The sequence below is a fragment of the Pezoporus flaviventris genome, unplaced genomic scaffold (genome assembly GCF_033815535.1).
Source record: "Pezoporus flaviventris isolate CSIRO_AGI_PZ_B2104156 unplaced genomic scaffold, CSIRO_AGI_Pfla_v1 ptg000004l, whole genome shotgun sequence".
Classification (NCBI taxonomy): domain Eukaryota; kingdom Metazoa; phylum Chordata; class Aves; order Psittaciformes; family Psittacidae; genus Pezoporus; species Pezoporus flaviventris.
The window spans coordinates 992,635-1,019,423 of record NW_026892552.1 but is presented as its reverse complement, the minus strand read 5'-3'; the positions used below and the strand labels follow the sequence as shown (position 1 = coordinate 1,019,423).

Here is a 26,789-nt window from a genome sequence, read left to right as displayed (position 1 = left end):
ATGCTGTGGATTGATTAAGTAAGCAGAACATACCTGAAGAGACAGGTTCTGATGAATTATCCTCATTTCTTCTTCATTATTGTTTCTTCCCTTCATATATGTCACCAAGAAACAGCCCTATGGCAGCTACTGTAAATGCTTCCTTGTACGTTTCATATCTCTCAAGCACTTTATTATTTCTATGACTATTTTTTAGTTAATAACTGCTCTTGGCTTTGCCTTTTAAAATCATATAATCATAGAATAGTTAGGGTTGGAAAGGACCTTAAGATCATCTAGTTCCAAGCCCCCTGTCATGGGCAGAGACGCCTCACTCTAGACCATGTCACCCAAGGCCCTGTCCAACCTGGCCTTGAAGACTGCCAGGGAAGGAGCATTTACCACTTCTTTGGCAATGATTTTAGAAAGTGAAATTTGGTGAGGTTTTTATGAGTAAGCAGAAAGTATTGCGCTATTTGCTAACCAGAAAATACTGCTTGAAGTGCAAAAGCTTATTTACTAAGTGCGGGCTCATTTTTTTTTTTTAAATTTACTTTAAATGATGTAGTATCTGTAACAATAAAGGTTACACTTTATTTTCTCCTTTCTTCCGCTATTCAATCAATATGATAGAGATGTATTTTTATAATTGGGGTTCCATTTTCCATGTTGAACAGAAGATCGGGGTGGAAATGTTCCTTTTCTTGTTAGGTATTCAAAGCAGCAGTTGGAGTCACTAGAGGGAGCTGAACTTAGATTACGTTGAACAGCAATGCTTCCCTTGGAAAATTCGGAGCACCGTTTCCACTTTTAAGACTGCGTGCCTGTGAAAGCTTAATACCTAAATGGTTAAAAGAAATCTACATTTGCATGAGCGGTCATGTAAGTAGTAAGTGATGATTTCTCTAAACTTACTCGTAATTGTCAGCAATTACAAAGACTACAGGACCCTGAGTGCTTTTATTGTGGATAATTTCTTTTCCTGAAGTACTGGGAGTGTTTTATTGTTAATTAGATATTAAATATTTTAAGATTAACCATAAGATTTCTTTTGTACGTATTTTCAGCTTTTTGAGTAGTTCAATTTGACAGGTGAGATTTTCATGCTTCCTACGGTCTGTGTGTTTCTCTTAATTTGTATGTGAAATAACTTAGCTGTACTCTGAGTTCCAGCATGGAGTTATCTTGTAATGAATTTCGAAACTGAAAAATTGAGAACTAGGTGGTAGATACAATTAGTTTCAGATCTTTCTAGACTATAAAGTGAGCCCATTTTCACACCAAAAGAACAATAATTCTGAAATTACCACTATGGCACAAATACAAGCAGGTCATTATGACTATTTCTGATGTACTTTATTGTTGGAAATTAGTACTTCTAGGAAGGCTTACAGCATCAGAAAGAGGGATGAGAACAGAGAAGCAAAGCATCATAGAATTTAAGAGATATTTAAAATCAATGTCTCAACTGACGTATAAAGAAAGTGAAACTTTCACCATGGATTTGGATAATACCATGATAGCACTGTGCAACCCCTAGGGTTGATCTTAATTAAACTCTTAATTAATTAAACATCTTGACAGGTTTGTTAAGTCTGGCCAACCTGGTAAGAAGAGCTTTCAGCTAGGAACAGCAAGGGATGGAAATGATGGTTCACAATCAAGTTGTGGCTTGGATTGACAAGCAAAGACTGCAGGGTGATACAGAGAGACCTTACAGCCAGGAAAATAGGGCAGAAGGGGCCTACCCCAACTGTACGCACACAAATGTGTATAGATGACTGCATGATGGCAAAATCTCTGCACACCCTTTCTGGAAAATCACTGTGACTGAGTACCTCTACATGCATGTAGTGTGTAGTCACTAGGAGCTTCACCTGACTGTCACGGTTTTTCAAGTACAAGAGAGAGCAACTTAGTCGCTACATTTGCCAGACCCCTCAGAATCCTGGCATGCATATTGTCAGGTCTGATGGATTTGTGGCTGTTCAAAATCTAGCTCATCTGCAAAAATGGTGTTTGTTAATTTAAAGGGATTATAGCCTTTAACCACTAAAAAATTTAGACACCTAGATTCAATACTCAGAGCCTGCGCACAGCTGTTGCCTAATCTGGTAGTACCTGAAGGGCCTCAATTTTCTACATTAAAATTTACTGCTTTTCTAAATATTTGCTTTTGATCATATGCCCACCATATCCCCTGGCTTCAAAGGTCTGAGCAGCTCAGTGGTATCTCCTCCCTACATCCAAGAGAATACATTTCTGTATTTGTCTTCCTTCACGATTCAATCTTATGGGCATTTTCATTGCCTCTAGATTGCCACATCTCAAGGTTGTTGCTTTTATTTTCCTATGTGGCTTTGGCAAGGGTTTTCTTGACATAACCTCAGAAACAGAATAGGTATTATCCATGTGTAGAAGGCCAAGCTGTGAATATCTTCGATTTAGGTAGAAAATCTCGAAGTGTAGGAAAGTGAGAACATGAAGCACTGTTAACTTCACAACAAAATACAGGTTTTTTCTTAATGGCAGCAAAGGACACACCTAAGGACAGCCTAAAAAATAAACCACACTAATTAGAAAACACAGCACCTGCTCCTATGCAGATTTATGTTATATATTTTATGTCATTCATTGGAAAATGTAAACAGTCTGAGAATTAAAGACCAAAATTAAGATTAGAAGCCTTACCCACTATGATTCCACTCCATCTCTTGTTTCCTCTTTGTTTCTGACTCCTGCTTCTTCTTTGTGTCATTCCCCTGCTGATTCCCAGATGCTCTGGGAGGGAGGAAACCAATACAGAAAGGATGGGGTGGTCTTGTTGCCTTCTTTATGTATGATTTCAGAAAAATCAAATGTTGAGAGTTTCAGTATACAGACAAGGGCAAGACGGTCAGGTTTGAGCTTTCAGAGGCCTAAATGTATCTATCAGTAAGGACTGGGAGATAGATGTGATTCTGTGCACAAAATGTTGGGTCAGCTGTCTTGCATCTAGCAAATACAGGTAGTCCCTGAATAGGAACCTAGGCTGGAATTTAGAATGTACCCATCAGGGTTGGAATAACTTCATCTGACTTTAGCTATTTAAAAATTAGCTGCCTGGGTCCCCTCTGTATTGAAGCATATCAGTAGGCACCTCCAGAAGACAATTCAACCCAACCTACAATCCTGCCATTTACTCCACTAACTAGAAAGAAGACCTACGAACTTAGTTTACAGAATTCAGGCAAAATAATTCTCAAGCATAAAGTATGCCTCCAATCTCTTTCAAGGCACCTAAGACTTTGTTTGTATAAAGTTATCACTTTATAGCAATACAGAGTTGTATATATTTGACTATAGCTCCCAGCTGTTAAGGCACTGGCATTCTCGCAAGATGTGAAAAATTGAAGCAGAGGAGGAATTTTAACTTTGCCTCTCCCATACTCCAGCAGGACGCTTACCACCACTACACTAGAAGCAACTCACCATCATCTGCAAAACATGAGTGAGCAGGACAAGTGTCTGCCAAAAAAGGCCTGCAAGTAAACCAGGAAGATGAACATATGAATCTGGCTAGGGAGCATATAGAATCTTCAAGACTGCACTCATTTTCTCTGCCTAGTAGCAAAACTGCAGGTTTCTTCAGGGACTTTACTGGACTAAGAAGAAAGAAGTAGAGATCCTAAAGATACATCTTGGTTCAAACTGAGAAGGCTTTAATGTGTAAGTCAATTTAAGATTGAAACACTTCAAACACCAACTAGACATACAAAATCTGTTGCAGACCCAGCCTTCAGCACATTCTAGAATCAATGACATGTTCTGTCATTGATTGTGTATGTAATGGGTTATTCTTCTACTGTTATGGTATAGAATAGAAGTGGAAATTAAGCTTCAAAACTGTAGTAGTTATTAAAATAATTCCCATAAAAGTTACTGGACTCCACATACATTAAGTCCTTTTTATATCTAGTTATCAGTTCTGATACATACCCCTGCATGCATTTGAAGTCTGTAATAAATCTTTTTATTTATTTAAATATACCGTTCACAGTTGAATTATGATCAGCAGCTTTTCATTTCAGTGAAGTGAAATTTACAAACACAGATTAAAAGAATTGTGGATCAGATAAGATGGAATTGTTCTACATCAACATCACAATAAACTTTACCTGCATACTTGATCTGTGGCTATGTTGCTCTTCAAAACAAGCAAATTAATAAGAATGATAAAATCTAAAAATCTAAATCTAAGAATGATAAAATCTAATGATGATAAAATCTAATGAACAACACTGACCCACACAATCTTTGTTTTTAATATAGAGAGAACTAGCAGCACAACACAGAATGCTTATGTTGAAAACAACAAATAATACCTTCAAAAAAAGGGAGTCATTACTAGCAGTGTCTAGGCATTGTGTAGACAGCACTCTTTACTAGCTGGAATAGCTAAAAAGACAGAAAGGAAAACAGTTTATATCAGTCAAGACACAGGCAGGAATTAAAATAACCCCAAACATGAAGCAGGTAAATTTCAATGTAGAGTACTGTAGCTGTACTCATGTGAAAAAAAAAAAAAAAAAAAGCAAAGAAAAAAAAATCAAGATTTGAAACTGTGCTATAACTGTCAAAATAGAAGAAAGCCAAAAGCAAACTGTTTTTTTTCAGAACATGTCCACTAACAAAACCCTCATTAGGCAGTGCAAAGCTTGCAACACTGCTTGCTGCACTTCAGGGTGCATGTAAACAAAGAGCCACTAAAACATCTTCAAAACCATAAAACAAATGCACAGTATCCATACTGCTAAAGTAAGAGAATGTAAACAGTGGGTGATCTATTTTCTGGCAGTACGGCAGCAATTTGAGAGGAAATGAACTACTGAAAGGTCCTAACTCAACCTCTAGAACAAAAGCCAGGTTGATCTCCTGCGCTCTCTCAGGTTGTGTTCCGTTTAATAGGTCCTCTATGCAGATTATTCTTCCAGCCAGGTTTTCCAGGAAGAGAGAAAAAATTATTTTTGGTTTGATATGAACATGCTATTTCCTTTTATAATACCCTTATTTAGGAGTGTATGTACATGCAAAAATGAACAATTAAGCACCTGATACTCTGCTCAGTTTTCTGACATGCTTCCTAGGGAAGCTGTCAGATTACACAACTACAGCTACTGTTAAGAACGCAACAGTATTAGGAAATAACCTAGTTCAAAGTGCTTAATAATACTTAAAATCACCTTTTAAATAAGCCACTAATATCCACCGCAACAGCAAACCACAGACAGTATAGAATCATAGCATCATAGAATAGTCAGGGTTGGAAAGAACTTTAAGGTCATTTAGTTCCAACCCCCCTGACATGGGCAGGAACGCCTCACATTTGACCATGTCACCTGAGACTCTGTCCAGCCTGTCCTTGAACACTGCCAGGGATGGGGCATTTACCACTTCTTTGGGCAGCCTGTTCCAGTGCCTCACCACCCTAACAGGAAAGAATTTCTTCCTTATATCCAATCTAAACTTCCCCTGTTCAAGTTTTAACCCGTTACCCCTTTTCCTGTCACTACAGTCCTTAATGAATAGTCCATCCTCAGCAACCCTACAGCCCACCTTCAGATACTGGAAGGCTGCTATGAGGTCTCCACGCAGCCTTCTCTTCTGAGGCTGAACAGCCCCAACTTTCTCAGCCTACCTTCATACAGGACGTGCTCCAGTCCCCTGATCATCCTCATGGCCCTCCTCTGAACTTGCTCCAACAGTTCCATGTCCTTTTTATGTTGAGGACACCAGAACTGTACACAATACTCCAAGTGAGGTCTCAGGAGAGCAGAGGGGCAGGACCACCTCCTTTGACCTGCTGGTCATGCTCCTTTCTATGCAGGCCAGGGTATGGTTGGTTTTCTGGGCTGTGAGCGCACACTGAAGCCGGCTCATGTTCAGTTTCTCCTCAACCAGCACTCACAAGTCCTTCTCTGCAGGACTGCTCTGAATCTCTTCTCTGCCCAACCTGTACCTGTCCCTGGGATTGCTCCAACCCAGGTGTAGGACCTTGCACTTGGCTTGGGTGAACTTCATGAGGTTGGAATTGCCCACCTCTCAAGTGTGTCAAGGTCCCTCTGGATGCCATCCCTTCCCTCCAGTGTTATCAACCAAACCACCTAGATTAGTGAGATCAGCAAAATTGCTGAGGGCACACTCAATCCCACCGTCTGTATCACCAACAAAGATGTTGAACAGGATTGGTCCCAATACTGACCCCTGAGGGACACCTCTCATCACCATTCTCTGTGTAAACACTTGAGCCATTGACTACAACTTTCTGTGTGCAGCCATCCAGCCAATTCTTTATCCACAAGGTGGTCCATTTTCAAATTTATGTCTCTCCAATTTAAAGACAAGTAATAGTATCAGTAATAGCTTACTATTTGTTGCATTAAAATACTGATGGATCATGCTGTATTTCCTTCTGCAGAGCTTGTGGTAGTAGATTACCACCTTTGAAAGTAAGCTCTTACAGATATGAAGGGATCCTCCTGCATATACTAAACGTGTATTTAAAGCTCTTTTTGCTTCCTATAGTTATTTCCACAAAGCATTTAGTGATGCATCTACCACATAAGATTGTTCTATATATATACCTCAAATTCTAGCTACAACGCAAGCTTAGAAAAACAACATTCAAAATTGTATTTATTAGGTCTAGTTTTCTGGGTATGTACCTGACAGGACTGGTTTTAAGTCAGGGCACTTTTAATTCATACTGCTTGATCAGCCCTGCAGCTAAAATACTACAACTCCCATATATACATAGGAGACCATCTTGTTATACAGAGTTCTGTAATCTTTTGGACTCTTCAATGTAATTTATTCTTTTAACACACCAGCTCTTCTTCAGTTGTTCTAATTAAAATCACAGCAAGTAATTTTCTCTTCCTGGGTTCTTCTGGTCTGAGAGTTCTTCAGTAACTTTAAAAGAGGATTTTCATAACACCTCTCAAGATGGATGCAGCAATATCAGATCACTGTGTTAAAGCTCTTTCAAGTATCTCTGCAAACACTGTGAAGGAACTGTGCAAGTGGGATCGTGAGGGGATGGTTCCTGCTGTTTTTTTTCCCAGACACTATCTCCAGTGTACCAGCCTGGTTTGCAGCTGCTGCTCATGAATTTCACTACACAGCTTATATAGCAGAGGGGAACAAGCATCTGCAAGGAAGTGTAATGACTATGCTCAGCACATTCCTACCCAATAAGTGATAGTTAATGAGACAAACTAGGGCTTTATTCATAGATTCCCTGTCCAGTATGTAGATCACATTCCAAATTTCTCTGTACCCTACCAGGGGTCACTAAGACCACATTATAGATGTTCCTCAACAAAGAAGGCAACTTTATTCTTCTTTCATAATAATTTAAAGTATTTATAAGCTGCTCAGCCACTCTTTTACACAAGCATATACTTACTGGTATATTCATGAACCACATCTAAAAGGTTTGGCAAAGACTGATACATTGTGGGGTTTCCAAGCATGAAAACCATGTGTAGCCTTCTACAACACAGACACTTGGAGGACCTGTGGAAGCTTAAGCTATCTCCAGAGACCATTCACTAGCTTCAAAATGACCACATGTTTGGCATTAACTAAAGCTCTCTTAAAGACTTCAAGAATGAACATGTGCAAATAACATTTTCTCAAGAAATCCCACAGAAGGAACAAGAAAATTGAAAACTCTTTCTGGGAATTACCACAGTTCCAAAATATTATTCATCTGAGAAGCTAACAACTCAATACTAGTATAAACATATACATATATATATATATAGCATACACACTTATATGCATACAGGATCCAGGAAAAGAGGAAGTTAACTACTATATGGTGCCTGCCCAGTAAGTATATGCACCACTGCAAGCAACACTAGGTTCATCCACTAGTTTTCAGCCATGAGAACTCTAAATTCAGAGCACTGAAGAGGAAGTTCATCCAATCCACACAGAAGAAGGAGAAGCCTGCCAGCATTATGTGAAGGTGCAGGGGCCACATTATCCACAAGTCTGACTCATGTGAAACAGTGTCATCAGACATAACAAGCTGCAAATAAAATAAAAGTCTAAAATAAAGTTTTACTTTCAGCCTCCACTCAGTTCTGACTACTTTCATCCCAGGTATTCCCAGAGTAACACCTGTATGCAGTTACCCACCCAGACAGGGAATTAATTAGTTTCTTTGAGAAGACTGCTGCTGGCCTTAACAGTCAACAGTCCCTAACCCATCAAGGCTTCATAAAAACTAGGAGCTTTAATTCTGTAAATAAACTCCATCTCCCTCCAACCAAGGCAAACACTAGACAAAGTTTACCATATAAAGGCAAGTGCTATCTGAGTCTTATTCAGATAACACTTCTAATGTATCTGTCCAGTCTCTGATGAACAGTTTCTAAAGAGTGAAATAAACATGACTTGGAGCTGGGTTTGTTGTAGAATGAATTAAAACTTCCACTCCTTGCAGCAGATTAAGGCATTCAGGTCACCAAATCTCATTCTCCTCCTAGCTCTTCAGTGAAATTAGTCAGAGCCTGCATTCTCACTGCCCTTCTCCTTCTGAATGTATAGATAAGATTAGCACCCAAGCAAGGGGCAGATTTCAGGCTTGTGATTTTTCTAGTCCATCTTGGAGAATGACAACCCTTGAGGTTAGGGACAGCTGCAACAGTTTCATTACAAGTCTCACTTCCTTTTCTTCTTTTGAAACTCATGCCATGAAACTAAGAAATGTCAGAATTACAGTTCTGTAATTCAGGTTATCCAAGATTGTCATTTGAGCTAATGGGAAACATTTTACTCTCTCCTTCCAAAGACAGGATAGCCATTTGGTTGAGGGACAGAATATAGTTCCATTCTTATTGATTTTAACTAGCAAGCCCAGCAAATCACCAATGCCATTACAGAACAAGAGACATACTGTCTCTGGAGTAAGAGAAATGATAGAAAAACCCCATGAACTAATCCCATTAAAAAATTGTGTTAAACTAAGTAGTACTTAGAGGTAGCACTGAGTGTTGTATGAACATGTTTATATGTATAATACATACTCAGACACACAAATATTTAACATATATAAAAATAAAGTGCTTTCTATCGGGACCCAATGCAGGGACATTATAAAATATTTCATCAATTGCAAAACAGATACAAAGAATACTACAGCAATCACACATGAAAATATTTAACATAGTATGTACAATCTGGTGGGTGTCTCAAGACAAAACATCCCTTCATATACACGGTATATACATATATACTTATATTTAGTCAATATATTATGACAATATATATATTTCAAAACTTTGTTATAGACAAAAAAGCCCTACAAAAACACAAGGATCAAGAACACAAGTCCAAGACCAACAAAGAATTTGTTACCCTTGTCCACACCCCCACCTTCACTGTTGGGAAAGATATGCCAGTGCTCTTTTCTAGGGTGCAGTGACTCCACATCCTGCAAAGCGCTGTGAGCAGCAGCTGTGAAGTTACCATCACCAGTGGTGAGCAGATCAAATACACATGAGTAAAAATATACGTCCTTCAGCAGCATCTTCTCATGGCACTTAGTGGTGGCAGTTTCCAGTGTGTACACTGACTGGGGATGAGCAGAACCATGCTGAGGGACCAAGTGACCCATCACAGGCAATGGTAAGTGGCCATTATCATCGATACGTTCACTTGAAGGGCAACCATTCACACACAGCTGCAGATCCTGGCTCTCCTCATGGGCCATAACCACCTCTTGAGGCATGCGAATGGCCAGTGTTAGGTAGTGCCCAAGCTGGCGTATATACACTGTGGTTCCAATGTACCTGGCATGCATTTCGATGTATTTGCCACTGACTTTCTCCACAATTCGCAAGCTCTTGGTGTTCCCATCACCTCCACTTGTTGTACCATCAACAAAAGCTGCAGGCAAGTCATCAGTCACTGCTTGATATACTTTCTGATCTGTACAGTCTTCATACGATTTAAAGATAATAGTTATCTGGGGGGTGAGGGTGGGAGGGGAAGTAGAAAAAAAAAAAAAGGCGAAGTTAGTAGAAAAAAAAACGTATTTCAATCCCTTTTCCATTTTGCAACCAAACATATCTAGGACCACCCACTGCCTCAGAGCTTGATAGCTGTTCCCAACTCATATCTACAGGAAAATAGTCAGTATATATGCTTGAAACAATGTTTTACAGGATAGCAGTTGTTAAATCATAGAATCACAGAACAGTTTGGGCTGGAAGCTACCTTAAAGATCAGCTAGTTCCACTGCCACAGGCAGGGACACCTTCCACTAGATCAGGTAGCTCCAGGCACCGTCCAATGTGGCCTTGAACACTGCCAGGGATGGGGCAGCCACAGCTTCTCTGGGCAACCTGTGCCAGGCCCTCATCACCCTCACCGGGAAGAACTTCTTCCTAAGATCTCATCTCAGTCTCCCCTCTGTCAGGTTAAAGCTATTCCCCTTTGTCCTGTCACTACAGGCCCTTGTAAAAAGTCCGTCTCCAGGTTTCTTGTAGGCCCTGTTTAGGTATTGGATGGCTACTATAAGGTGTCTCCTTGAGCATTCTCTCCTACAGCCTGAACCTGTTGGTCTTAGGCTGGCATGGAAGTAAGACTATTAGCATATGGCAAGGAAAGGAAAGGAAAAGGCTTTCTATTTAATTAAGCATCACAATTCCCTCCTGCCTGATGGTTTCTTAATGCTTTGGAATGCATCCTGCAGTCACAGAGAAGCTAACTGCTAAGTAATTCCGACAATGCGAGGTAGCCACTATGGCAAAATCAGAATGAGACTCTGCAAAATCACACAAAGGTACAAGAGAACTCAGCTTCCCCCACTCACAATATTCTCATCACTCCATTTGCAGTGACTGTATCACCTTTGCTGGGTACACATGTTGTGGTACACTTGTTGCATGCATTGCAGGATTAGTTGTGCGAGACTACTTGAAAGGCACTGATGTATTTAGTGCTTTATCAGCCGTGAACACAGCAGGCAGTGAGACTTCAGATACATGACCAAGCAGAATAACTAGTCAAATAATTGTTTAAGGCTCCTGAATCCATCTGTCCCAGGAACTGGTAGATTTGACACTTCCAGCCCACTCTTGCTAGAAAATATGCCCACGGAGAGACAAGACTGAAAAACACACCTCTGAAGACTGACTTCCAATACAGAAAATCAGGAGCATAAAACAGTTACTCATTCTTTTAAGATTATGACTGGCCTTTTCAACCTTTACATTTCTTTGAATAAGCCACAACAGAAAGAGTAGGTCCTCCAGTCTTACTTGAAGGGAATCATTAAGCTGCCTTGCAGACAAATTTTGTAGTGTCTAATGGCTTTTTCTAAAATAAAAAGTATAATGAGGAATCACATAGAATCATACAATTATAGAATAGTTAGGGTTGGAAAGGACATTAAGATCATCTAGTTCCAACCCCCCTGACATGGGCAGGGACATCTCATACTAAAGCATGCCACCCAAGGCTCTGTCCAACCTGGCCTTGAACACCACCAGGGATGGAGCATTCACAACCTCCCTGGGCAACCCATTCCAGTGCCTCACCACCTTATATCCAATCTAAGCTTCCCCTGTTTAAGTTTTAACCCATTACCCCTTGTCCTGTCACTACAGTCCTTAATGAATAGTCCATCCCCAGCATCCCTACAGCCCTCTTCAGATACTGGAAATCTGCTATGAGGTCTCCACGCAACCTTCTCTCCTCCAGGCTGAAGAGTCCCAAGTTTCTCAGCCTATCTTCATACGGGACGTGCTCCAGTCCCCTGATCATCCTCATGGCCCTCCTCTGGACTTGCTCCAACAGTTCCATGTCCTTTTTATGTTGAGGACACCAGAACTGTACACAATACTCTAAATGAGGTCTCACGAGAGCAGAGTAGAGGGGCAGGATCACCTCCTTCGACCTGCTGGTCATGCTCCTTTTGATGCAGCCCAGGATATGGTTGGCTTTCTGGGCTGTGAGCGCACACTGCAGCTGGCTCGTGTTCATTCTCTCATGGACCAACACCTCCAAGTCCTTCTCTGCAGGGCTGTTCTGAATCTCTTCTCTGCCCAACCTGTAGCTGTCCGTGGGATTGCTTCAACCCAGGTGTAGGACCTTGCACTTGGCACAGTTAAACTTCATAAGGTTGGCATCAGCCCACCTTACAAGCATGTCAAGTTCCCTCTGAATGCCATCCCTTCCCACCAGTGTCTCAATTGAACCACACAGCTTGGTGTCATCAGCAAACTTGCTGAGGGCACACTCAATCCCACTGCCCATGTCACCGACAAAGATAAATAAATACTGGAAACAGGTATGCTACTTCCTTTACAGTTTCAGAGGGGAGCGACTCCTTGAAATGGTCAAAGGGGATTTTGCGCCAGAAATAGGTGTTTTAGTCATTATTTTCATCCCTGACTGATCAAAATTACTTGCAGTATATGATTTAATCAATCTGCTAAAAGATTTAGACTACTCCAAAATACATTAGAAGGCATTTTCAATTTAATATTAAACTTTTGCCTTGATATCTACTCTATAGCAACCTCACATTTTCACTTCAGTTAACCAGCACACTTCTGCATAACAACTTTTGCTTCCTGCCCCTCTGCTCTGAAGTAGAATCTAGAGTTTAAACAAACAGCTGATTCCAGAAAATCTGAATAAAACCTTTACCCTCCTCAGCCTCACCTCTCTATAGCAGATGTGCAAGACAAAAAGTCTTTCCATCTCCCTCTTTCCACTTCAACAGTTTCTCCTTTGGAATACACAGACACACTCTAAACAGTATATTGTTAGCTTTCAATGTTTGGTTTGTCCCAGTTGTTTGATGCTGTCAGTTTTTCTGTCTCTCACACACATACACTAGATGTTATTTTGATGTAGTATGTGCCCACTTGTGCATTTTCTCCATTTTTGGGCATAGACAGTCAAGCTTAGTTGTGGTCCACAGAGATCAGTTTACCAAGTTCCTTTAGTAGAGGTGATCTCAAGCTAGCTATATACTGATTACAACAAAGAAAAAACAACAGCACAAGTGGCCTCGTTCCTGTAAAGACCACCGCACAACTCTATGCTTAGTGATGTAATCTCAGCAACCCAGAGAAGAGAAACCTGAGATCTGTCAAGTAATTGTTTTTCCTGCATATAATCCAAACCCTGATGCAGTAAATCAGGACAGTTTTTGAGGAAATAGACTTTTATCTCAGCCTGCTCAAAGTATTCCTGCTTCCTCAAGCACATTTTCATTGCTCTGCAAGGAAAGAATGATTTAAACAGAAGTAAAGCTCTAAGTCTGCTTAGCACCTGAGCAGCTCTGGAGTCAAAAAGAGGTAATGGTTTTAATGAGACACAGTACTGGCTACTTCATAAAAGAGTTAAAACAAGGCGCATAACAAAATATATCAGGAAGCAGCCACCAAACTATTCTCTCCAAAGCTCCCTCCTCTGCAAGAACAAAATGCACACAGTTTCAGAGACAGAGAGGAAGAACAGAAGCCTTCACCGTAAGACAAGAATAGCAATAACATTGCATGCTGAATGAGGGCTAAATGACTCAGTAGAGTAAAGGCCTCCACATACTTTGCAAGATGCTCCAGAGAATCAACAGAGACCATTAAGACTTTCCAAAGACATATTCATATTTAAACACTGCTGCTCAAGACACTAGATTTCGATATTATGTTTTCTGTTATGTGACATCCATCTAATGCATCTAAGGACAGATCAGGAAAAGCAGAGTTCTGTAAGGTCCTTTTACTATCCACTCCTGCCTCAGTCTCACACCTTGATACTGAGGGATACTCAACAGCTTGTTGCAAAAGGATATGAAGCAAATTTCACGTCAAAGCTTTCATTTTTTAAACAGCAAAGCTGTTTTTAAGTTGTCAAGGTAAAAGAAAGCATTAAATAGTAAAAAAGGTTATTTCAAACAAATGTAACATGTCTAATAAGTGTACATGTACCTATAGTGCTTTCTATAGTGTTCTTCTATGGCTGGGTTTTAAGAACATCCCTGCAAAGCTGCTCATGCATCACTGTTTTACGGACTAGAAACGAGCCTTTCTAAACTTAGTACAGGCAAATCCAAATGCCCGAGTCTTCAGATGTAGAAAGGTTGGGATACTTTTTCAAGTATCAGTGTCTGAAACTTGTTCTCACATATAAAGCTCTTAAGCTACTGCACTGAGGAAACTTAAAAGATGAAAATGAGATTGAATCTTCACTTAAGTCTCTGGAACAATAAACAAACACTAGCTATACTAAGAGTTCTGAAACAAAACAAACAAACCAACTCCTTGCACTTGAAATATTTAATTTTGGACTTCATAATCCCACTCCTACTAATGCCAGAAACATCATTCTCACTGAGTGTACTAGTCACAGATATTACTTCAATCCCACTGCACATACAAGGATGGTGTTACTGAGGTGCTAAAGTGAAGTTCCTAGAAAACCTTCATGTATTTGTAGAAGGCGCCTGGCTTGTGTGCATTATAACAACACTTTTAACCCTGATTCCTCATACTAGTCTTCACTACCACCATAACGTAATTACAGTTCTGTATGTATGACTGTATGTTAGGATTTTACTATGCATTTTATAGAATCAAAATCATTTAGGCTGGAAAAGACCTTAGGATCACCAAGTCCAACCATTAATGTAACACTACAAAGTCCACTATTAAACCGTGTCCTTAAATGCCACATCTACCCATCTTTTAAACACCTCCAGGGATGATACATCAAACACTGCCCAGGCAACCTGCCAATATTTGACAATCCTTCTGGTGAAGAACTTTTCCCAATATCCAGTTTAAATATTCCCTAGCACAGCTTGAGGCCATCACCTCTTATCACTTGTTACTTGGGAAAATAAACTGACACCCACTTCGCTACAACATCCTTTCAGGTAGTTGTAGAGAGTGGTAAGGTCTTCCCTCAGACTCCTTTTTTCCAGGCTGAACAATCCCAGTTCCCTCAGTCTCTCCTTTTAAAACTTCTTCTCTAATCCCTTCACCAGCTTCATCATTGTTCTTCAGACCCACTCCAGACTTCCCCAAGCCTGTAGTGTTGTATGGGGTTGTTGTGACCCACATGCAGGGCCCAGCACTTCGTCTTACTGAATTTCATACAGCTGGCCTCAGCCCATTGATCCAGCCTGTCCGGATAGCTCTGAAGAGCCTTTTTACCTTCAAGCAGATCAACACTCTCACCCAGCTTAGTGTCATCTGCAAACTTACTGAGGGTGAAGTCGATCCCCTCATCCATATATCCACAGAGTTTGGGGGGTAAGGAAAGGGGACAGTGAGCGAGTGGCTGTGTGGTTCTGAGTTTCCATCTGGGCTTAAACCATGACAGTCCCCCAACAAAACATTAGTATGTACTACTTCTGAGAAGTAAAGACAAATTCATCTTTAGCTTAGGTAGGATGTCCATAAAAATGGAAAAAATAATAAAAAAGTCATGTATGATCAGTTACCTGATGATCCTACTTAGAACAACAACTAAATGCTAACTGCAAGACAAATGTTTTAATACTCCTTAAAGGAGACTAAGAACACTGCTCAGTCCGCAGTGATTTTCTGCAAAAAAAAGAAACCATGCTGCAAGAGAGATTTTGACTCCAGAAAAAAAGAACATTAGACCCAATGCTCCTCTACTCTGATAATATCACCAATTCCCGGTTTCAAAGCTGCAGTATTACTAAAATTCACTACAGTAGAAGTTCTGTGGGTTTTTTTCTTCTCTGTCCTTCCACTCACTGTCACCCTTAAGCTACCCACTGTGAAACACGCAGATAGGAAAAACTCCATTTCCAAATACTGCAAACAAGAAGCAAAGTTTTCCATAGGCAAGCCCAAGCATCTCTGCCTTATTTGCTATTCAGGGATACTACAGTAGTGATATCCAGAACACCTGTCACTGCAATGAAACCCAATAAAGACTTTGCACACCTCCACATAAAGCACACAATAAACAAATAAAAAAAGCCATTTCTATTTAATGTAGTATACAATACCCTTCCTACCTGCTCCATACCACCCCTTGTAATAGCCATTTATCCTCAGAAAATCCACAAACTGCTCTCAGAAGAGGGTAGGTCTTCATAGCTGAGGAAATAAGACAAAAATTCCAGTAACCTACCCAAAACTCATACAGAAAACCCATCAGAAAGAAAAGGTTTAACTCAGTTTCCCTGCTACTTAGTGATGATTCTTCATTCTCCAACTGAAAGGCCATAGGATCCTATGCCAAGGGGCATAAGCACATCAGACAAGGTCAAAAATAGAACAACAGAGTTTCAATTTTCAGCTACACCACAAAACAGAGTAACTTTGTTCACTACTGTCGTGGTTTAAACCCAGTCAGGTAATTCGTTCGCTCACTTCCCCCCCCTTTCTTGCCCTCCCCCTGCTCTCGGAGGGATGGAGAGGAGAATTGAAAAGAATGCAACTCCCACAGGTTGAGATAAGAACAGTTTAGTAACTAAGGTATAACACAAATCACTACTGCTACCACCAATGATAATAATGATAAAGGAAATAACAAGGGAAGAGAATACAACACCTCAGCACCAGCTGACCGTTAACTCGCCCCCCAAGCCCGACCAAGCTCCGACCGATACCTCCTCCAATCCTGCAGTCTCCCAGCCCTTCCAGCTAACTCCCAGTTACATCCTGGGCATGACGTGCTGTGGTATGGAATACCTCTTTGGTCAGTTTGGGTCAGGTGTCCTGTCTCTGCTTCCTCCTGGCTTCCCCTCCTCCCTGGCAGAGCATGAGGCTCACAAAGTCCTTGGCCAAACCAAAACATCGCTATCAGCTCTGTTCCCGAGCTGAAAGTCAAAACACTCCACTACACCAGCTACCAAGAAGGAGAAAAATGACTGCTACTGCTGAACCCAGGACATTATCCACCCCTTATTCCATACCATTCACGTCATGCTCAGATCCCACATTTTCAATATACCATCACTCTTATCTCAGTGCACTCTTATCTTAGTGCATGGACCAGTCCCTATAAAGCTGCTGCCTCCATCTGGTCCATGATGCCAGGCTCCACCTCTTGTAACAGTCTTCCAGAGCAGGAGAGACTGTGTGCAGTGTTCACACTTGTGAATAACCTGGGCAATAATGTCCATTGCTAAGTCCACCCCTCGATCATGAGTCCATCTGTATGCTGCATCTCTGCTCTGATGGCCTGAAGTGCCATGGGCCCACCAGGTTTAAAATAATTCACTGTCCCCTTAAGCAGTTTCTGCAGCTTGTTGCTGGGGACTCCATACAGCTGCCTTCCATCTCCGACGCTTCCAAAGCACTGGAGGGGCCCAGTGGACTAGATACTTGCCCATACTGTCCCACACACCCTGCCACTCATGACTGTCCAGCCTTGGGGAAAACCTCTTGGTCCCCCTATATTGTCGTCTAATCCCAGACAAGACCCAAACCTGACTCTGCTTAACTTTTGAGATCAGACAAAATGGTTGTGGGTAGAACACACTCTGTGTGTGTGCCAACATGCTGATCCCCATCACAATCAGCAGGCAGGTCCCAAGGATACCCAAAGGCCATTCAAAACCCTCAGAACTCTCAGTTGATGCTGTTGTACTTGTCACTGGGGCTGGTGTAGCTGCTGTGCTTGCCGGCTCTCCCACCACCAGCTTCCCTGAGTCCAGCTCTTCCTCCTCTGCCTTGCTGGGAAGTGCTGCGTGGTCTCCTGCATCCTCCTGGGGCTCGGCGGGTGGCTGCCGCGGAATGCTCTCGGCCGTCGCGGGGCTCGGCTCGGCCGCGGGGCTCGGCTCCTCCGGGGGGCTCGGCTCCTCCGCCGCCTTCTCCCGCTGCTCGGCAGCCGCCTACTTCCTCTCCTCGACCGCCCCGACCTCCTCCACCGGCAGCCGTCCCCTCGCGGCCTCTGGCCCCGCTCCCGCCGCCGCTTGGTCCCCGGGGCCGCTCTCCCGGGCCGGCTCGGCTGCCGCCGGCTCCCGGGGCCGCTTCCCCTCGGCTCCCCGCAGCCTCACGAAGATGGAGAGTAGGGCGAGGACCAGGACGGTGAAGAGCAGCCGGACGGCCAGGTACAAGTCCACGGCCACGTCCAAGTCCACGGCCACGTCCGTCCCACCCTGCTGCTGGAGCCCGCCCGTATTACAAGTCATTGCCATAAAGCACAGTGAGACAAGAACCTTAGCCCAGGCCCCACACTTGATAAACACTAACACAGCAAATACCGGCTCTACGTAAGTTACAACATTCTGAAGCTGCGAGATCAAGAGAAACAACTCTGAGAGCCAATAAATCGTCATTGTGATGAGTGACTATCAATCCGGTCAGATCTGTCGTTATCTCAACCCTTCGTGTCCCTGTTCGGGCGCCAAAAAGAACTGTCGTGGTTTAAACCCAGTCAGGTAATTCGTTCGCTCACTTCCCCCCCCTTTCTTGCCCTCCCCCTGCTCTCGGAGGGATGGAGAGGAGAATTGAAAAGAATGCAACTCCCACGGGTCGAGATAAGAACAGTTTAGTAACTAAGGTATAACACAAATCACTACTGCTACCACCAATGATAATAATGATAAAGGAAATAACAAGGGAAGAGAATACAACACCTCAGCACCAGCTGACCGATAACTCGCCCCCCAAGCCCGACCAAGCTCCAACCGATACCTCCTCCAACCCTGCAGTCTCCCAGCCCTTCCGGCTAACTCCCAGTTACATCCTGGGCATGATGTGCTGTGGTATGGAATACCTCTTTGGTCAGTTTGGGTCAGGTGTCCTGTCTCTGCTTCCTCCTGGCTTCCCCTCCTCCCTGGCAGAGCATGAGGCTCACAAAGTCCTTGGCCAAACCAAAACATCGCTATCAGCTCTGTTCCCAAGCTGAAAGTCAAAACACTGCACTACACCAGCTACCAAGAAGGAGAAAAATGACTGCTACTGCTGAACCCAGGACAACTATGAATAAAGAGACCTTGTTACCATCACAAATAAGCAAAACACCGACAAACTGCCAAGAGTATTTTGTGAATAAATACACAAATCCCACAAGAGATGTATCCTTCCCATTAAAGAATTAAAAGAAGAGTTTCCCTGCTCTTCATACATTCCTGCCAGATAGGGTGGGGCATAGTAGAAAACATACCCTTATTCTTCACATTCTTTCTTAAAAGTCTCCTTCTCTCTTGTCCGTTATGAATTTACTGGATAGCCCTCAGACTGTAGGTGTTATTCAGTCTTGTAAGTTTTGGATAGAAGGCAACTTACTTTACACATAATGCCCCCCTCATTGCAGATTCTCTTAAAGCTTGATACACCAGAAAGCTATGATAAATTTGAAGGCAGTAACTACCTGCAAGGGCAAATGATAGTATGTCCCTTTCAAAAGCACAACTGAAGATGGGTTGAAGATTAAATATTCTGTTCCTATAGTCTGCTAAATCACTTCCCCTAAAAAAGTGCATTCAGGAGCATCTGAATTTTCTGCTGTTCTTGTCTTTGCTTTCATTAGGTCTGTTTTAGAGTGGGTTAAGTAGGCTAGCATTTGCTTCGGCTTCTGCACAATATAAGTTCTGCATAAACCTTTGTCATCATTTCCCATTAAGCACCTATGTCAAATATCCACAATGAAAAAGCTGTGAGACTTAACAATGGTTAATGTTCTGGAAACTATTAGCATGTTCTCAGCTATGGAAAAAGTAATACACAGCTTAAAGTCACTAAACTTCTCTAAGGAGCAGTTAAAGGTGCCTTAAGCTAACCTGTGGCTGAAATTAGGAAAGTACACCCAGCAGTGGACAGTCTACCACAACAACCAAAACGGCTTACTTGCAGAGAAAAATGTTAGAGGAGTGAAACTAGAAGTAGCAGTGTAGTTTAACAAGCCTTTTCTGTATCTTTTCTGTAGCAGCATGCTCCATAAAGAAATGAAGGAGTTCAGAAAGTTAAGTTATTAAAACTTATCTTGCTAAGTTACTTGCATATTCGAACAACCTTACTTTCCTACAAACAGGTGCTGATGAGTTTGATTACCTGGCAAAGAAAGAAAAAAAAACCCTCAAGGACTCTACAACATCTAACAGCTATTAACACATACATTTCTAATACCCTAAGCCATGTATCTTATTTAATTGCTTCTGCACACTTAGCTGTACTTGTGCAAAAGTAAGGATGTTAAAATACTATTACAGAGAAAAAAAATGTATTACCACTTTTTCCAGAAAGACAAGTCAAAGAAAGACACAAAAACATTGAGAATAAAGACAGAAGGTATGCCTTTTAAATGCACATAGAGACATACATCTCCTGAAGTTCTCCTCTTGGTTATCTGTTTGAGGAAACATATACCAGCATAACATGCTACTATAGTCAATCATTTTCAGAATGTGGCTAAGAGTAAGATCATTACCTACCTATTACAATCAGACACCAGCCACCCACACAATTCATACACAAAATGACTCTTGACTTCCTCCTCCAGTACTACCAGTAACAGGAAATGAAGAACACTCCACAAGACTTTAGCAAAACTGAGAATAAAAGCGTACTGCAGATTATGAAATGCAGCTTTTTCTTGTGCTTATTTAAGTAGCCACTGGAGCAGATTTCAATGGACCCAAGTCTCTTTTGCAAAGCTCACTCAGGTTAGACTCATTCTCTTCATTTGGTATTCCTTCAGATGTCATTCACAATGCAGACTGTTCTTGGAACAGGCACAGGTTGGGAAAAGACAATTCTGAATTTCAGTAATCTGTAAGTCCAGCCTCTGGCAAATGCAAAAATTTACCTAAGTCATACAAACATTGACATTAGTCAGTACCTCAGAAACCAGCATGAATGAAACAACAAAACTGATTTTCAATTATCACTGCACAGTCATCTCCCTGGAGGATGTGCAGGCTCTAACCTACTGTGATCAGCACCCTCTGCTCCTGATCTAGCCAAAAAAAAAAAAAAAACCCAAACCAAAACCCAACCTACTTCTGAGCTTAACAAAACAGTGAAAATTCTCAAATACTGATAGTCTTCAAACTGTGTACACATAACATGACCTACCTTGTGAATGCCAGAGCTACACTTCCACAGTTATAAAAAGGCCATTTCACTCCAAAAAGGGAACAAGATATATGACAACATCAGCTTCAACTGCATGTTCAAGTAATTTCTTTTACTTAAAGAAAGATGCCTCCAAAAGTTCAGAGCATTTTTCAGCCCTAGAGGAAAAATCTAAGCACATCTTAGCCAGGCACATGCTTTACACTGCCTTTTTTTTTTCAAAAAGACACACTTGCTATCTGCCTTCAGCAGAAAGAGACAAGTACTTTTCTTAAGGTAAGGAAACGGTACAAGTTATCAATACTAGAAATAGGTATTACTCCTCTAGCCACCTCAAGTGGCTGAGAGGAGTAATGTTAAGTCTTGCCAGTCTGAACAGGGACACTCTGAGCATAATTTTCAGACTGCTGCTTCTTTAGTAAACCCAAGATACTAAATGTTCTGATAACCATTTGTCAAAGTAATTTTTTTGTTGCCCCCTCTCAATTCTCAGCAGTTCCCCTTCTTGTCTCTTCTCTGAGCCCTCAACTGTTGTGCTACTCAGTATTTTCTGTTTTCTACCTTTACAGCTACACAATTTAGAGAATTAATGAAAAGCAAAGACTTACACTCTTTCCTTCCTCCTTGCCTGATACTTCTACATAGTGCAGAGGCAGTCACAGATGCTGCAGTCCAAGAGCTGTTTTAAAGCATTACAATGCTAAATGTAAAGGCTTAAACATAAATATTACAGGCTTACGTTGTGATATGTACAGGACTTGCTTGTGCTGGGGAGGAGCATAAAGAAAAAAGTGACTCATTTTAAGTTTTCATTTTCAGAAGGGACTAATAGTTTTACTTTCTTAGACTACTGCATAGAAGATTCTCAAGCTACTACACTTCTTAACTGTTAAGGGCTAAGTGACTTACTCTACTGTCTTGGTTCTTCACTTCAGCATGCATGCATAGCGCTTAAGAACAATTCATACCTTACTTGTAGCAGTAGCACTGGATCCTGCTACCACAGGCACATTGGTCACTTGCACTGATAAGTAGTTATTGTCTATGAGAGGCCAAGCACCTTCCACTTTGCATGTCTGGAAGTGATCCTTAAACGTTCTCAGATGAGGATCACCAAACAAGCCACAAAATAGGTAAGTAGGGGGATCAGTCTTCTCCCCACCCTGATGTTCTCTGGCTTCTGGGTGGCCACTGTAATTGCAGGGATCACGGGTTACTTCAGGGTTGCTGGGTGATGTGGGTCCATCTTTGGAACAGTTTCTCTGGCTCATGAGGTCACTGATCCCAAGCACTGCAGAATGATAAACTAGGTTTCCACGGCATACTCTGGAATTGCGATAGGTACAGGCAGAGTATGCTCTCAGGGCCTTGCAGAACTCCAAATCAAAGCTCTCAAGAGCCAAGTTTAGATGTGAAGTTAAGGATACAAAATCAGTGGTGCACTTCTGGATTCGACAAGGCATTTGCAGCTGGCCATAACCTAAGCACGAAACAGATGTCAGAAAGAAATCAAACAAACCTCTTAGACTGCAACACCCCATGACATACCCACAGACACTGTAGAAAACAACCTGAAAACAACTTACAGTGCTCATCCACTAATGAAACACCATATAATAGAGAAAAAGGGGTTGAGAGGCAGAGAGATAGCAATACAGACTATCTCAACGGCTGAGATGACCCATGCACGACTTAACTGTTACTTGATATTGTCTAGATGAAAATTAAAAGCACTAGCTCCTGCCAAGCAAGAGCCCAGCCTTTCTTTCCAGATATCAAGGTAATGATGCAATTCTGTGCTTAAGTTAATTGCTTAGTCAATAAGCAAGCCTCCATTTTGTCTTTCAGTGCTTTACACAAGTTACTCAACTTTTAAACAGAAACCTACTCCTCTGAAGAACGTGGTAAAGGCAGCAAGCAATATATGTTCAGACAAAAACAGACTGAATGAACCAAAGTTTCTTTTCTACAAAACAAGGTGGGGGGGAAGGATGGCAGGGAAACAGGCAGGCCATAAATTAAGTCTGCTTTATTTCCCTGGCATTGCCATAGCTATAAGCTTCACTGCTCGCCTTCTGCAACTTATGAACAAGAAAACCCACAGCTGTCTGAAGTGCATATTGCCAGCTAAGGAATCCATACACTGCAATAGCAGTATGTCTTACAGGGCAATTCAATAGTAAGATTAGGAGCAAAGAAACTCTCCCCACAAAAACCTTTACTACTTATCAGATGTGGACAACAGGTACACACTTCAGTTTACATGAACAAAACAGTTATACCTTATCTGGTCAGCTGATTCCCACAGAAAAAGGCATAATTACCATCCCAGCAAGCAAACTGGAGTTTTACAGCCCTCTCCTCCACAGCTCTCATTGTCATGAACTGAAATCCTTCCAGATTTTCACTGGCAGTTAACAGTCTTCTGCAGGTAATTTCTACAGAAGAAGGAGCAGAAAAAAATGAGACTGCACCCTGCACTAAGGAAACAACAGCCACATGTTTCACAGGGGTTAAAATTAGGAGTACCCCAGTCAAATGAGAGATCATATTCCTTCCCATCCAAAGACATGAGAACAGCCTTAACAGAAAATGGACCTTCATGAAAAGTATGTGCAAGACTTTATCCAATAGCCTGGGGGGTGAGGGGAATAATCAAATTCTGGTTTTCAGATACACAAACAAAAAAACCCTGTGCCTAGCAAAATACTCAAATCTACTAGAAAAATGCTGCACTTATCTGTTAATTTATAACCTATAAAATTCAGCTGTGCATATATTAATGTATAATTTTTAACTGTCATAAAGCAGATTTTGAACACCACAAAAATGCTTACAAAGATACATGGAAATATCTTTGGGATTCCTGGGATACTTAATAGAGAAAATACCTAACAGATATTCTTTTCCCTCCTCTCAAACCCTTTTTTTCCTTTTCCCACTTGCTTTGTGTGTCCTCTAAGTAAAACAGGCATGGGTCCAGCCTGACTTCTCACTTAGCAGCCTACTTAAAATATTCCTGAGACACCAGGAGTGGAAAATGGACTGAATAGTAATGTAGCACTTCTAATTTTAAAATACAGTTACTTTCTACAGTTCCCAGTGATGAAAGGTTAGATACTAGCAATTTCTTTGCTTCCCCCTTAGCTGACCCTCCTGTGAGTCAGCACTCACATGACTTACCCTGAATATCTAAACCACGAATTTAAAGGCAACATGTTTTGCCAGCGATGCGTAGCTAACACAAATCTCCCATCAAAATCCCAAGCAACAGAGTAGAAGGAGGAAGGCTCTAGCCTAAAACCAAGCATGACCATGAATGAACAAGCAATATATTTCTCACTTCATCTTTGCTCAAGTGACATGTAGCTTTGCAAAAGAACGGGGTGGGGTGAGGGGAATAATCGAATTCTGGTTTTCAGATACACGAACAAAAAAAACCGTGCCAAGCAAAATGACACAGGCAACACTGGTCAGGAGCCTGATTGTCAAAGCATCAAAACTTCGTGTATTTCCTTTCAGTTATGATTTGTGATAATATTTTAATCACATAAAAGTCTAGCTGAGCAGGTAAGTCAAGTTATTAAATAGTCTAATAAATCTGTTCCTGCACACTCCTTGCAACTTCAGGTAATCTGCTTGCTGCTTTTAGTACGCTCTTGGTACAGAGGGGGGTGAATGAACAGCGACTTGATTAAATGGGATGACTTCTCCCTAGAATTTATTTCATTAAGACTATAAATATACGAAAGAGCTCAAGTTAGAGAAAAACATTTTCACAGAAATACAACTTTTCAGATCACTTCCGAGTTGAAAGCAGAGACCACTTCAGCTAGCACCTCCAGTGTGCGGGGCAACTTTCACCTCCTTCCCAAGGTTTACAGTCTGCCAGGCAAACGCTGGCTCCACCTGAAGCAAAAAAGCAACAGCGGTTCCCTGTGTCCTGAGGCAGGCCGCCGCACAGCCCGGCTTCGCTCCCATCACTTCCAGCGCTGCTTTCCCCTTCCCACCCGCAAGGTGCCCCTCGCCCCGGTACCTGAGCCCAGCAGTGGCCCCAGGGTGGCGAGAAGACAGACGGCGGCGAGCGACGTGCGGCGCGCCGGCTCAGCACAGGCGGCGGGGAAGGCCCAGCTCTCCCCATGCCCATCCATGCAGGTCCCCAGACTGGCGGCGGGACGGGGCCGTGGCATGAGGCGGCAGGCGGGCAACCTCCTCCTTGCGGCTTCCTCTTCTTTCTTCAATGGCGCGGAGACGAGGGGAGGCTGCTGGCACACAGCGGGGCGGGCGCGGGGCTGCACGGCATGGCTGCAGAAAGAGACCCGCACAAAGGGAAGGAACCGGTGAGGGGGCGAAGGAGGGGGGTGAAGAAGGAGGGGGGGTGAAGAAGGAGGGGGGGTGAAGAAGGAGGGGGGGTGAAGAAGGAGGGGGGGTGAAGAAGGAGGGGGGGTGAAGAAGGAGGGGGGGTGAAGAAGGAGGGGGAGTGAAGAAGGAGGCAAACGCGGGCGCGGCTGCTGCATCCCCGAACACCCCACCAGCCTCCCGCGTATTGTGCCCACCCCCCACGACTCTCCACCCCTCTAAGGCCGCCTCCACCCATTGCCTGTCCGGCCTGTCCGACGAGCCCCACGACGGCCCGCCCCCTCGCGCCTTGCCTCCTGCCCTGCGGGGCGCTGCTCAATAAGCCGCTCCCCTACCCGGTCCAGCCGGACGCGGCCACGCTTACTGCCAACCGCGGCGGTCCCCCCCGAGGGGATTGGCAACATGAGTGGCGGGAGGGGCTGCGGTGCTACGTGTAGCCGCCAGCGGGCCAGGTGCAGGTGGGGGTGTCGCAGTGGCAGGGCTGGGCAGGGCTGGGCTGGGCCGCACCGGTAAAACCGTAGCTGAAGCGAGGCACGGGTAAAACTTCCTGCAGACTGACCCGTCCCACCACAAGCTATATTTACTGGTACACCGTCTTCCTCTGCGTCCGGCCATTCATAAGGCAGAAGTCCCAACACTATCAGTCAGTGGTCACTCGCCCAAGGCACACCTCATAGTACCGCAGAATGGTTTGGGTTTGAAGGGCCCTTTAAAGCTCATCCGGTTCCAGCCACCTGCCACGGACAGTGACACCTTCCACTAGCCCAGGTTGCTCCAACCCCCATCCAACTTCAGTGGTTAAAGCTATTTACCTGAATTATTTGTGGACAAAAACTGACAGGAATTTCATTCGATCAAATAAGGCAAGTCGTCTGAGTGGTGTTCACATGCAATCACGTCTGACTGATGTGGGGACTCATCTGCAGTTGATGCTGTAAAGCCCCTGGGAAGGGTTAATTTCACGGCAGTCACAAATTCTTTGTAGTACCTCATCACAGCTTAATTATTCATTTGGCTGTCACACAGCATCAAAAGTGTCCTGACATAAACAGTGCTACTCAGGGCATACTTTTTTCCCTCACAGATAATTCAGCATATGAGCATATGATGCCACTTTAGAATAGGAAATTATGAGTCTTTTGGACAAAAGACGTACCCATTTTCTTACTCAAGGGAAGCTCTTTATTGTTCCTAAACACAGCCCACAGCACAAAAAGTAGACCAGTTACTTAATTTCAACACCTTCAGGCTCACCAGGGAAGTTGTAAGACAAGTGAAGGAAACAAATATACACCATGTATCTTGGGGTCATGCCCCAAGATTAATGAGCTCCCAGATGTGACAATTTATCCCTCTCTCTCTCAAGCTCTGTGAATG

The 26,789-nt window shown here is 42.7% G+C and overlaps 1 protein-coding gene across 4 annotated transcripts; it reads right to left on the bottom strand.

Moving 5' to 3' along the window:
• Positions 1-672: 672 nt before the first annotated feature.
• On the bottom strand, positions 673-25,408 carry RGMB (repulsive guidance molecule BMP co-receptor b). 4 transcript variants are annotated; one of them, XM_061445374.1, is made up of 4 exons: positions 25,090-25,408; positions 23,378-23,491; positions 22,022-22,533; positions 9,175-9,997 (listed from the first exon to the last, which is right to left on the bottom strand). In XM_061445374.1, the coding sequence occupies exons 1-4, from the start codon at positions 25,241-25,243 to the stop codon at positions 9,332-9,334; spliced, it is 1,446 nt and encodes a 481-aa protein (XP_061301358.1). In that variant the 5' UTR covers positions 25,244-25,408; the 3' UTR covers positions 9,175-9,331. The 4 variants fall into 4 exon arrangements, 2 of the variants coding, with proteins under 2 accessions (XP_061301358.1, XP_061301359.1); XR_009741871.1 differs by lacking the exons at positions 9,175-9,997; positions 22,022-22,533; positions 23,378-23,491 and adding exons at positions 673-2,534; positions 2,671-4,416 and having other exon boundaries at positions 25,090-25,195; XR_009741870.1 differs by lacking the exons at positions 9,175-9,997; positions 22,022-22,533; positions 23,378-23,491; positions 25,090-25,408 and adding exons at positions 673-2,534; positions 2,671-4,416; positions 7,427-7,538.
• Between the last annotated feature and the right edge of the window lie 1,381 nt (positions 25,409-26,789).